At 38.6% G+C, this 14,587-nt stretch overlaps 1 protein-coding gene across 2 annotated transcripts in view; it reads left to right on the plus strand.

Moving 5' to 3' along the window:
- GRIN3A (glutamate ionotropic receptor NMDA type subunit 3A) overlaps positions 1-14,587 on the plus strand; it is a gene marked incomplete at its 5' end in the record, with an annotated part of 175,024 nt that overhangs the window by 71,985 nt on the left and 88,452 nt on the right. For both annotated transcript variants that reach the window (XM_081281130.1, XM_081281131.1), the window contains one exon: positions 2,908-3,955. In XM_081281130.1, the coding sequence (XP_081137256.1) occupies positions 2,908-3,955 (1,048 nt within the window). The remainder of the gene's footprint in view (positions 1-2,907; positions 3,956-14,587) is intronic.

Below are 14,587 nucleotides of genomic sequence, written 5' to 3' on the forward strand. Positions count from 1 at the left end.
TGCTTTCTTGTAGAAATAGATAAAGCAATCATGAAATTCATATGGAAAAACAAAACACCCAGAATAGCAAAAGCAATTCTAAGCAGAAAGTGTGAATCTGGAGGTATAGCGATACCAGAGTTCAAACTGTACTACAAAGCAATAGTAACAAAAACAGCGTGGTACTGGTACCAAAACAGGCAGGTGGACCAATGGTACAGAATAGAGGACACAGAAACCAATCCACAAAATTACAACTTTCTTATATTTGATAAAGGGGCTAAAAGCATGCAAAGGAGGAAGGATAGCATCTTCAACAAATGGTGCTGGGAAAATTGGAAATCCATATGCAACAAAAAGAAACTGAATCCCTTTCTCTCACCATGCACTAAAGTTAACTCAAAATGGATCAAGGAGCTAGATATCAAATCAGAGACACTGCGTCTGATAGAAGAAAAAGTTGGCTACGATCTACATACTGTGGGGTCGGGCTCCAAATTCCTTAATAGGACGCCCATAGCCCAAGAGTTAATAACAAGAATCAACAAATGGGACTTACTTAAACTAAAAAGTTTTTTCTCAGCAAGAGAAACAATAAGAGAGGTAAATAGAGAGCCTACATCCTGGGAACAAATTTTTACCCCTCACACTTCAGATAGAGCCCTAATATCCAGAATATACAAAGAACTCAAAAAATTAAACAATAAGATAACAAATAACCCAATCAACAAATGGGCCAAGGACCTGAACAGACACTTCACAGAGGAGGACATACAATCAATCAACAAGTACATGAAAAAATGCTCACCATCTCTAGCAGTCAGAGAAATGCAAATCAAAACCACCCTAAGATACCATCTCACTCCAGTAAGATTGGCAGCCATTATGAAGTCAAACAACAATAAGTGTTGGCGAGGATGTGGGGAAAGGGGTACACTTGTACACTGCTGGTGGGACTGCAAATTGGTGAGGCCAATTTGGAAAGCAGTGTGGAGATTCCTGGGAAAGCTGGGAATGGATCCACCATTTGACCCCCAGCTATCGCCCTTCTCGGACTATTCCCTGAGGATCTTAAAAGAGTGTACTATAGGGATACTGCCACATCAATGATCATAGCGGCACAATTCACAATAGCTAGACTGTGGAACCAACCTAGATGCCCTTCAATAGATGAATGGATAAAAAAATGTGGCATCTATACACAATGGAGTATTAGGCAGCACTAAAAAAATGACAAAATCATAGAATTTGCAGGGAAATCGATGGCATTAGAACAGATTATGCTAAGCGAAGCTAGCCAATCCCTAAAAAACAAATGCCAAATGTCTTATTTGATATAAAGAGAGCAACTAAGAACAGAACAGGTAGGAAGAGCATGAGGAAAAGATTAACATTAAACAGAGAGGAGTGGGGGGAGAGAAAGGGAGAGAGAAGGCTAGGAGCCACAAGCAAATAATATGATGCATGGCACTTTCGGTTGTAAGGTGACGCCAGCTAGCCATTGAGATGATATGATTATGTTAAGATTTACATTCATATGGAAATTGGACTCCTGCTGTTCACCTTGGCCTGCTACAGGACTCATGTTATGGGACTCCTGGAGAGTTCCCATTGGTTGGGGAAGGATAGTAGGAGGGAATTCCGGGGGAGGTCCGCCCCCACCCCCTTCAGGTAGACCCGTGCACGTGGGTGGACCCGTTCTGGCTTGCCGGCTCCTGCGGAGTATTGGCGGCTTTTTCAAAAATAAAGTTTTGTTCCTGCTTGAGTGGCTCGTGATTCTGTGCCCAGCCAGACTGAGGCAATTGGTGGCCCGTACGGGGAACGAACCCGCGACCTTGGTGTCCAATTGCCTCAGTCTGGCTGGGCACAGAATCACGAGCCACTCAAGCAGGAACAAAACTTTATTTTTGAAAAAGCCGCCAATACTCCGCAGGAGCCGGCAAGCCAGAACGGGTCCACCCACGTGCACGGGTCTACCTGAAGGGGGTGGGGGCGGACCTCCCCCGGAATTCCCTCCTACTATCCTTCCCCAACCAATGGGAACTCTCCAGGAGTCCCATAACATGAGTCCTGTAGCAGGCCAAGGTGAACAGCAGGAGTCCAATTTCCATATGAATGTAAATCTTAACATAATCATATCATCTCAATGGCTAGCTGGCGTCACCTTACAACCGAAAGTGCCATGCATCATATTATTTGCTTGTGGCTCCTAGCAAGGAAAGGTAGCAGAATACAACAGTCACTAATATGCCATTATGTAAAAATGTGAGTGTGTAACCGATGTGATTCTGCAATTTGTATTTGGGGTAAAAATGGGAGTTCATAACCCAATTGAGTCAAATGTATGAAAGATAATATATCATGAGCTTTGTAATGTTTTGAACAACCAATGAAAAAAATTAATATCTCAACCAATTACAATAAACTGGAAGGATATTTTAGAAAATAAATAAAATAAATAAATAAAAATAGATGCTTGCTTACTTACTAAAATTCACTTGAAAACCAGAAATATTTATTGAGCAGATTTGATTGCAATGAAATATATAGTGAATGGTATAAATTGTTTATGTTAAAGATGCTCAGAATTTCCCAAACTTGAAAAGCTTTTAAATACGTAACAGTTTATAACATAAAACAATAATACATCACTTAGCTAAAAATTAAAAGATCTGGAGTAAGACCAATTTTTTTTTTAAACATCTGGCTGGGATGTTAAAACCTGAGGGTAAGCTCTCATTAGTTCAGAGAAATAGAAATATTCTCCCAGACAGACTTTAGCTTATTAATGCCTGAAGAAGGTATGGAGAATACCTTTAAAAAAGTGTGTGTGGGGGGGTGTTATTAAAACAGAGGCAAAGTTAAGCATGGCTTCCTACCTTTGGCTTCACCTCTTCTTCACTTTTCGCCTTTGCTCCTCTTTACTAGGTTTCTAGCCAACACCACGTTCAGAGGCCTCAGTGGTTCCATCAGAGTAAAAGGTTCCACCATCATAAGCTCAGAAAACAACTTTTTCATCTGGAATCTGCAACATGACCCTATGGAAAAGCCAATGTGGACCCGCTTGGGCAGCTGGCAGGGCGGGAAGATTGTCATGGACTATGGAATATGGCCAGAACAGGCCCAGAGGCATAAAACCCACTTCCAGCACCCAAGTAAGCTACACTTAAGAGTGGTTACCCTGATCGAACACCCATTTGTCTTCACAAGGGAAGTAGATGATGAAGGCTTGTGCCCTGCTGGCCAACTCTGTCTAGACCCTATGACGAATGACTCCTCCTTATTGGACGGCCTATTTAGTAGCCTCCATAGCAGTAATGATACAGTGCCAATCAAATTCAAGAAGTGTTGCTATGGATACTGCATTGATCTGCTGGAAAAGCTAGCAGAAGACATGAACTTTGACTTTGACCTCTATATTGTTGGGGATGGAAAGTATGGAGCTTGGAAAAATGGGCACTGGACTGGGCTGGTGGGTGATCTCTTGAGTGGGACTGCCCACATGGCGGTCACTTCCTTCAGCATCAACACTGCACGGAGCCAGGTGATTGATTTCACTAGCCCTTTCTTCTCCACCAGCTTGGGCATTTTAGTGAGGACCCGAGATACAGCAGCTCCCATTGGAGCCTTCATGTGGCCACTCCACTGGACTATGTGGCTGGGGATTTTTGTGGCTCTGCATATCACTGCCATCTTTCTCACTCTGTATGAATGGAAAAGTCCATTTGGTATGACTCCCAAGGGGCGGAACAGAAATAAAGTCTTCTCCTTCTCATCAGCCTTGAATGTCTGTTATGCCCTCTTGTTTGGTAGAACAGCAGCCATCAAACCCCCAAAATGCTGGACTGGAAGATTTCTAATGAACCTTTGGGCCATTTTCTGTATGTTTTGCCTTTCTACGTATACAGCAAACTTGGCTGCTGTCATGGTAGGTGAGAAGATCTATGAAGAACTTTCTGGAATACATGACCCTAAGGTAATACTTTCTTTTACTCTGACTTTTGCTATTTGCCATTATAACTCCATATGCTGTGTCATATGTTATAGTATGCATATCTTCTTTTTCTAATGCAAGAATAGTCTCTCAGAAAACAAAGAGACTATCCAAAATCTGTTGTATGATTAAACCAAATATTTTATTGTTTTATTAAATGAAACAAAAGAGTGAGGTGTTTCAGTGGGTAATTGTTCTAGAGAAAGTATTTCTAACAGAAACATCTATTAGTACAGCTTCTCCTTGTGCTTTTTGACCATTGGACAGAAAGTAGCCATCAGGAAATAGTTTTCCCAAGTATTTTTACCCAAAGCAGACCTCCAAAACTGATTAATTACTTTTCTCAGGACTTAGTGGAAATAAATAAGAGGATCCATATTTTAGATAATGTTTTAATCAGCTTTTTCTCTATGACTAAAAGACCCAACCAGAATAATTGTACAGGAGGAAAAGTTTAATTAAGGGCTCATGGTTTTAGAGATCTCAGTCCATAGGCAGCTGGCTCTATTCCTCGGGGCTAAAGGTGACACAGAACAGCATAGTGGAAGAATGTGGCAGAGGGGAGTGGCTCTCACGATGATCAGAAAAACTCCACTTGCCAGATACAATGTATGTACCCCAAAGCAACACTCCAAGTGACCCACCGCCTCCAGCCACATCCTATCTGCCTTCAGTTATCACTCAGTTAATCCCTATCAGGGAGTAAAACACTGATTAGGTTAAGGTTCTCATAATCCAATAATTTTTCCTCTAAACCTTTTTTTGTTGTCTCACACATGAGCTTTTGGGGGACACCTCACATCCAAACCATAACAGATAGTAAAGCATTTTTGCTAAAAAAAAAATTGAAAGAACTTATATTCTACCATAAGCATACCAATAGATATGCTGAACAAGGAGTACTGAACTGGGATGTCAGAATTAACAAGGACAAGGTGCTGTAATAGAGTAGGGCAGGTTATTATCGTTGACCCCTTTGGGCTAAAGGAAGGTTTCCAGCAGTCACATTATAATTAATGTCCAGGGACATTCAAGGAAAGTGTGTTCAAGAAAATTGCATCTACCTAGGATATTTTTATGTCTTAGAGACACCTGATCTTACAGGTAGAAAGAAGCCTGGGGACAGAATGCAATGAAACAAGTAGAGCATGATGACAATCAGGTAAAGACAGTCATATCTATGCTTTCTCTAGATTAAAAAAGGTCCCTATGAGTGACTAGGTGTATGGAGAATCTAGCCCACCCAGTAGAAGTAAAGAGAAGGAGGTTGTCGAGGACTAAGACCATCGGCATGAGTCTCAAGGTGATATTGCAGTCCTGATGGGGAACAGAATACAGATCCTGAGCAGTGCATTCAAATTATGTATAACACACCTCGTCAAGATTGAAAGATGCTCCAGTTCAGTGGGCTCACTCAGAACACACCATGTTCCAAGCAATTTGAACTAAGCTGAGACCTTCAAATGGTGAAATACTCATCATATGTTTTCAAATACCTTGTGTCACACCAAATCTCAAGGTATTGAATCATTTACTGTAAATTTCTGTTAAACATTTAAAATTAACTTCATAGAGCATGAGCAAATAGGACATCTGCAACTATCTTTAGCAACTGATGAAATAGACCAGAGATCTGGTGGCAACTTCAGAGAATTCTCATGGACAGTTTCAATGAGGATGTAAAGTCTGTTTTGCAGCCGAAAGAACATAAGAAAATTGACCCATATATATAGCAAACCTCCTGATAAGTGACACAAGCTTTATGAAAAAAAAATAGAGCTAACAATGCCTTACTAACTAAGCAAATAATTATGTTGCTTCTTAATGAAAACTCAGGACTTTATGTCATGAACTAGAATACAGTGAACATAAATAAATTCTTGAACATAAAAAGTTGCATTACCCCACCCCAAAGAGAGATTCTGGTGAATCTTACCCCAGCATTCACACTCAACAGCAGTGTTGGCATCCCATAGTTGCCTTTTTCCTCAGTAATCCTGTAGATCTTTTGAAGATTCAGTCTTCCCAGATAGTTACAGAGTTTTTCTGCAAGAATCTTGCCAATGTGACATCTAAATTATAAACTCAAAATGAAAACATTCAATCCAATCTGTTAGAGAATGAAATGTGAGATGTCAAGAGCTATGTAATGATTTGAACAACCAATAAAAAAAACAATACATTCCCATTGGGCAAACATATAAAGGGGTTGAACACAATTATGACTAGAGTTTCATTGATTAGAACCAAGGATTCCCAAAATTAAGTCATGGGTGTGTTACATGAAAGGCTTATAGTAGTGACTATTCTTGAGGATTAAAAAGAAATCAGATGGATAAACAATACATGATAGTAAAACAATTTTAAGCCAAAAGGAATACTTAATCCATCCTCAACTCCAGCAAAATAAAGAAGTGAAAGTTTTAGAAAGCTAACCCAGTCCCCATGAAAATGTCTGAAAAACTGGAAAAAGTCAGCTTAGTATTATAGGTGGTCAGTTCTCTCTCTCTCTCTCTCTCTCTCTCTCTCTCTCTCTCTCTCTCTCTCTCATTGTTGTGTTGCAATTATACATAATAGTGGGATCTTTTATGCCATGTTCCTACATGCACATAACATAATTTGATCAATCTCAATCGTCATAACTCCCCTCCCTCCTCTTCTTCCTCTCCCTGACCCCCTTGCTCTATTCTACTGGTCTCCCCTCTATTATTACTTTTTAAATTAATGCATCATAATTATATATGAAAGCAGATTCATTGTGTTATAGTCATACGTGGACACAGCATACTTTCCCCATGCCCTTCCCTCCTCTCTCCCTCTCAATTGCCTTTCTCTACTTTATTGGTCTTCCTTCTATTTTCGTGAGATCCCCATTTTATTCCTTTTTTTCTCTTTCTATTTTCCACATATGAGAGAAAACATTTGACCCTTGATTCTTTTGAGTCTGGCTTCCTTTACTTAGCATGATGTTCTCGGGTTCTATCCATTTACCAGCAAATTCCATAATTTCATTTTATCCATGGCTGAGTAAAAATCCGTTGTGTATACAGACCACATGTATCTCTATCCACATGTCTATTGAAAGACACCTGGGCTGGATCCTCATGGCTATTATGCATTGTGCTACTATAAACATGGGTGGGCTTGTATCACTGTGGTGCACTGACTTCAATGCTTTTGGTATATATCAGGGAATGTGATAGTTGGGTCATATGGTGGTTGATGAAGTGGGACACACCTTAATCTAAACCATTTTCATTTTGAGATAATGAATGAATTTCCAATGAAGGCTCAGAAAACTTGTGTGTGTGTATATGTGTGTGTGTGTGTGTGTGTGTGTGTGTTTCTCTACTAATAGTGTTTCTATGTTTTAAAAAAAATCTCTCATTTATACAACTTACACATAAAGGCACCAATATTATTTGGCTACACCAAGTTTTGGTATCCATATTTGGCATACTTAGTACCTACTTTTCAGTTTTCATCCAGACTCATGATGTTATGTAAACTACATAGTACCCTCACCTTCCCACAAAGACCTGAGATAAAAATAATTTCCATACCTGCTGATCACTCATTCTTAAGTATATCATAGTTACTAGCATGAGGTTTTCTTCTTTCCTACTGATGCTAAATTAAGGAGAATTCTACCTGTTCCTTACACTGAGTGATGTGGAGAAATTTTAAGGTAAAAAACTCAAATAATTTGACTTAAGTAAGTAAGGTCAAAAGACGAACACAAAGAGAAACAACTTAGAGGGCTGGGGTTGTGGCTCAAGTAGTAGCGTGCTCCCCTGGCATGCGTGAGGCACTGGGTTCCATCCTCAGCACCACATAAAAATAAAATAAAGATATTGTGTCCACCTAAAGCTAAAAAATAAATTAAAAAAGAGAAACAACTTAGAAATTATAAACATTCCAAAGTTTAGAAACAGATTAAATCTGTCTAAGTTTAAGAAAGATCACCTTCAACTTGGTAATTTACTAAGTGGAAAACTTGGTAATTTACTAAGTGGAAAGCAAGGCAAAAGTTGTGCTTTTTCCTGAAGAACACTCAGAATTTAGACACATGCATCAGGGGAGGATGAATGTACATTCCAAGCAAAGGAGCATAATGAACTACTGGGAGGTGGAAAGGATGAAGCACTTGCAAGAACTCAGATGGAGTCTGGTTTAAACCACAGCAGGTGTTACAGCAGGGAGAGATATAAGATCCAAGTCTGAAAACAGCAAGTTGAGGTGAGGTAACAGAGGATCTTGAATGTCAAGGGAATAAAAGTGAACTTCTGATGATAGATCATCACCACCACATTAGAACAATGGAATAGCACAGTAGAAAGGCATCCATTTACCTGACTGCTAGAGTCAGGATGTAGTTCAGCGGCAGAGCATTTGCCTCTCATGCTGTAGGCCCTGGGTTTGACCCCCACGGCCCCAACTCCAAAAAAAAAAAAAAAAAAAAAAAAGACTGATTGGGAGCAGCAAACAAACAAGACTGAAAGAAAAACAAAATAAACAGAGTTGAATTTATAGCTATGGTCACTGATAGGAAGAAGGAAGGATGCAAGAAATATTGTGATCCCATCAGTAGGACCTAGCAAATAATAGGGCATGAGAAGCAACAAAGAGTCACACTTTGAATATGTAGTCCTGAGTGCCTGAGAAAATGATGATACTATTCAAGGAGGCAGACAAAGCAGTTTCTAGGCTAGGGAATATGATGATTGTGGTCATCGCTCATAGCATTTTAAAACCTATTTTGAATACTCAGGTGAAATCTAGTTGGCATTTGGAAATATGGAGCCGGAGTTCAGGAGTGAGATTGAAGCTAGTAGGAACGATGAGTGGGGAAGAGAAGCTGTGTTAAAGCCCTTGAAGAATGTAAGATCCCCAGGGGATAAAAGTAGTAAGGAGAAAAATTGCTGTTTGAGGGAAAGCACCATAAATAAGGAGTCCTCGAGTATTGTCGTTTAAATATGAGGTGTCCCTCAAAAGCTCAGGAGGCAATGTAGCAATGATCAGAGGTGAAATTAGTAGATTACAGTAGCTGTAACCTAACTAGTGGCTTAACCACCTGATGGATTATTCAAAGGACTACTCTACTGAGTGGCAGGTAGGATGTGGCTGGAGGAAGTAGGTCACTGGGGGCATGCCTTTGGGGTTTATATTTGTCTCTGATGCTTTGCTTTTCCTGTTTCCTGGCTGCCAGGTGTCGGTCAGCTTTTTCCCATCATGCCTTTCTGCCATGATGTTCCACCTCAGATGGGGCTCAGAGCAATGGAGCTGGCAGACCATGATCTGAATCTCTGAAACCATGAGTCCAAAGTAAACTTTTCTCCTCTTGAGTTTTTCTTGTCAGGTTTTTTTCTCACAGTGAGGGAAAGGTGACTAACACACCAGGTGCTGGAGGGTAAGAACTGTGGGGAGATGAGATGGAAGAGAAAGAGAGAAAGTGCCCCATAGTGAAGTCACGTGGACCCTTCAGTGCCCACTCAGTAGATTGAATACTGACTTTTTAAGAAGGTTGCTATTATCCTTCCTTGCTGTACTTAACTTCTTACCAGTGGTTATAAGAGAAGACGAGGATGGATCAGTGCCCAGTTCAAACCAGGAGAATTAGTAAGTGTGTGTGTGTGTGTGTGTGTGTGTGTGTGTGTGTGTGTGTGTGACGTGTCTCATAAAACTAGATTTATGTGATTTGATTATTTTCCAGGATTGTTTAAAATTCCCATCTCATTCTTCAAATTCACTTCACAGCATGCTAGTTCTGATGAAAGAGAACTTATTTACATAGAAGTCACAGATCTCTTGTGATTCTTTGGGGACATTTGTTTTTCTGCTGTAAGCTGAAAATCCTCCCAATCTGAACCAGAAACGACTTGTTATATGAAATATTGGTCACACTCTGGAGATTATTCCACCTCTGTGGCACTGTCTGCCTCATTTCTCTTCACACCCTTCATCCCTCTCATCTGCTAGATGGCAGGGTGGCTCCCTTATACCATGTTGCCTTTTTCTTCTTGTTTTCGTTATTCACAATCCGGTTCCTTCACCTCAGGCAGAAGTTCCTGTGTGTTCACATTAATGCCCTTGAATACCTGCCTCCATCCCTTCTCCTGTAGCTCTTTTTTAATTATCTTGGGATACTCCCTTTCATTCTCTCTATTATATTTTGTGTACTCCAGACCTTTGAGAAGGACAACCTGCAGAATTCTCTAGAAGCATTTGATTGAGAAAGGTGTTCAGGTTGATTAATGGGAACTAAGTTCTGGTTACACTAGAGTTAAGTTCTGGTGTGCTGTTGCACAGTAGGGTACCTATAAATAACAATTATGTACAATATATTTCAAATATAAGAAATGATTTTGGGTGTTTCACCCAAAAGAAACAATACATGTTTGAGGCGACAGAAATGTTTACCCTGATTTGAACATTACACAACGTATTGTGTATCAAAACATCACATGGTACCCCTGTATATGTACAATTTATGATTTTATATATCAGTTTTAAAATATATTTGATGAAAAAAATAAAGAAAAAAGAAATATGCTCCAAAGAATTGATGCCATTAGCTCTTACAGTCAGTCCATTTAAGCACCCTAAATCTGAGAAAGGGATTCCCAAGAGTTTCATATACTCTCCTCAAACTACTTTTCTCTTCCATATAATACTTTAAATTAGTTTAATAACAGCTTTCTCTTACTTTTATGTAGTTTATGGTTCTAGCCCAAAATTCTAGCTATGGTTTTGCTTTAAAAAAAAAAACTAGTCTTATAATTATAGAATATTTCTCCGGGAAATTTATGTGTTTGAACAAAAATCTGTTAACTCGAAAAGCAAGATTTGAGATGATGTTTATTTACATAGGTTCGTCTGCAAATTGAGTCCTGGAAGCAGAAGTGTCTATAAGCCTGATTTCAAATAACTAACAATAAATTTAATGGCTCCATGTCTCCTCTTGATCATAGTTATTTAGCATGCAAGCTATCCATTTAACACAATTAATAAAACTGCTAAGAATTAAGAGGGTGAATATTTTATCACTGTTTTGGGATTGGCTTCAACCAACTACTTTGAATCAGAAATGAAATTAAAAGCAATGGCTGTATAAGAGAGATCAATTTATGATTCACTGAATGTTGCATCAGTCTATACAGGCTGGAAATTTTTTCCCTGATATGTGGTCAGAGAGAAGAGATAATCTTGTTGCTGGCTGCTCCTACAGATAACCCCACAGGACAGGGACTGTGGCCCACTATGCACATGAAATTCAAGAGATGGTTCTATCTTTCTTTAAGTCTTTTTTCCAGAATAATTTATTTTATGCTAAAAGTAATATGTTAAGCTTCTTGCAGCCTCCCATCTACTCCTCTGGGAAGCAAGTTCCATACAAAGCTGGTGGGCTCTTGAAGCATGAGACCATGAGAGCAGTAATTTATGAGTGATATATTTAATAGAGCTTATTTGGGTATCTCCCCAACATAAACTAGCACTGTTCACTATAGGTGATGCAGAAAATAAAGTAGACAGATGGAATCAAGCATCCATCGCCTATCATTCAGAGTCATTTCGTTTCAGCATTTTAGGATGATTGATAGGTAAACAGAATCTACAGTATTATTTTGATCTAGTGAGACCTCCGTGTGGGTTTATGGTCTAAGATATAGATCTGGGCATTCTTAGAAACCTCCAGCCATTGGCATCCACTGTGCTGGGATATAAGACAGGATGAGAAAATCACTTCACACATCATGAAGTACACTGGAAAATAAAACCCCTCATAGAACTAAATTAGCTCAGTTGAAAGGGCACAAGAGGATTCAAAATGAGCTATTTGCTGATTTAACAGACTTTCTAGTACTTCTTTTCCAGCTTCTCACATAAAATGTCCCCTTTATCCCTGAGTCTCTGATAGAAAGAGAGAGGAGAGAGAGAGAGAGAGAGAGAGAGAGAGAGAGAGAGAGAGAGAGAGAGAAGGAAGAAATGAAAAAAAGAAGGAAGGAAGGAAGGAAGGAAGGAAGGAAGGAAGGAAGGAAGGAAGGAAGGAAGGAAGGAAGGAAGGGGTTGGTTCCTTAGAGCGAATATAAGGCTAGTGTCATTGTATGGCAAATGATAGTACTGCTTTATAACAACAATCCTGATGAACATTCAAGTAAATATTAAAAATTAAATAAACCTGATATGAGGACAAGAGTGAACTTTAAATCAGAAATATTGAAGCAAAAGACACTAGCATAGCCATAGTGGGAAATGCTTCTAAAATAATAAAAACCACCTTTATTGATCCTCATATAACAGCATGTGGCTGCCCAATAAAACCTATAAATTCATATAATAAAAGCTGACCATGAAGAAGTAAGGGATGTCATAACTCCAAGGCAAACAAGATGCTGAAAATGGGGCTTGAGAGAAGGTAAAAGACAAGCACAAGGATCCCTTCATTCTTTTTTTCTTTCATTCATCCAATAATAGAAGCTTCTATTCCAGAAACCACTCTAGGTGACTGGGGATTTTTGTAGTAAGCAAAATAGACACCATCCTTGCAAAGTGGAATTTAATGGGAAAGAAAGGCATTTAATCAAGGGAGCACACAAATCAACTAAGGATTTAAACCATAGTAAAGTTACTGTGGAGGAAAATACAACGTAAGCTAAGAACCTTGCAGGAGACATGATCTGAATGGAGACTCAGAGAAGCCCCTGCAGGAGGTCAGTGAGCTCCAGGGGATTTGAGGAGGATTCTTGGGAAATGCATGTTAGGGTGAAGGGCAGCGCGTACAGAGTCCTGAGTCCACTCCATCACCATCTACAAGACTGGCTGGAAAGCCAAGACAAGACAAATGAAATTAGGAAAAGTAACAGGTGAGAGGATTTTGAGTACCACACATTTTTAAAAGAAAAAAAAATGCCAAGAAATGCCATTGTCAGGGAATAACTGCGCTTCCCACAAGCGTTGCATACTTGCAAATAGAAAATATAACAAGGAAAACATCTCATTTACTCTAACAAGAAAAATTCATAGCAGATTATGGAAGTGTCCTGTATATGTATATGTATTTTTTAATATTTTTTAAAATATTATGTTGATGGACTTTCATTTTATTAATTTATTTATATGCGGTGCTGAGAATCCAACCCAGTGGCTCACACATGCTGGGCAAGCACTCTACCATTGAGCTACAACCCCAGCCCCCTGTATAAGTATTAGATTAAGAGGAAAAAAAAATCATGTAGTGAGGAATAAAAAGATGGTTGGATAAAATAAACTGCCATATTACCAAATTGAAAGATTCAATATGCTAAGCCATCAAAGTTTCCTTGGTTAGTTTATAGATTTAAATAAAATCCAATCAAAACCCCAAAGAGATTTTTTTTGAGTTTTTGTTTAGTTATTGCTAAATCTTAAATAAAGATATACTGATAAAAATACACATAAATGTTAACCTTTTTTAAAAGTCTCAGTTTGGTTCATCTGTAGATATTGAAATACTTTATATGAGCAGAAACAGAAAAGATAATGTTCCTTGTCCTCTTTTCACATATCAGATACTAGTACTAACAAATACAATACCTCTCCTTATTAAGTGTTATAGAGACTAAATAAAATAACCTGTGTATGTCAGTCAGCTTTCTGTCAACTGTGATAAAACACCTGACATAGACAACTTAAAGAAAAGAAGGTTTATTTTGACTCAGTGTTTTCATCCATAGTTGCTTGGCTTGGTGAAGCAGATCATCATGGTGGGGAACATGTGGTAAAGTAGAGCTTCTCACCTCATGGTGGCCAGAAAGCAAGGAGAGAAACAGCAGCTGAGTTCCCAATATCCCTTTCAAGTGTAACTTCCTTCCATGAGGTCCCACCTCCTAAAGGTTCCATCACCTCCCAGTAGTACCATATGCTAGAAACTAAGCCTTCAACACCTGGGCCTTTGGGGTACATTTAAGATCCAAATTATAACCCAAAGTAAAGCACCTTGCACAGTATCTGATACATAGAGGACACAAAATAATACTACCAAAATTAAAAGTCTTATCGGATATTATATATCAAAATTAAAAGTCTTATCGGATATAATATCAATATTATATTTATACCAATTCTCCCCTCTCTCTCTCTCTCACACACACACATACACACACACACACACAGTGTCAAGGTGAACTGAGTAAATGGAAAGATTCCCTTTTTGAGCTAAGTTCTAGAATGGAGGTTGGAGACTATTTTCTTGTCCATTAATGGCAGATTTATTGTTATTGTGGTGTGGATTTTAAGCATAATTCCTGGTTTCCTGTTATTTCTTTTTCTTAGGTTATTCTATTTTAATTTATTCAGTCTTGTATTGTTTGTGATCTTTAAATCTTTTTGAGAATGAAGCAAGGTGTGCATGTGCGTGTGTGTGTGTGTGTGTGTGTGTGTATAGATAGATAAATAGTACAGTAATGTTAAAATCAAGTGAATAAATAATAGTAACTCAGGAAAGAAAATCAAACAATAAATATTTTTAAAATTTAAATCTTACTTGTAATTAAATAACTGATTAAGACAGTAATGAGATTATATTTTTACCTATCAAATTAGAAATTTTTATGCATAGTGCTAATTCATGGTAGA

The sequence above is a fragment of the Spermophilus citellus genome, assembly GCF_964194105.1.
Source record: "Spermophilus citellus genome assembly, chromosome: 2".
NCBI classification, from domain to species: domain Eukaryota; kingdom Metazoa; phylum Chordata; class Mammalia; order Rodentia; family Sciuridae; genus Spermophilus; species Spermophilus citellus.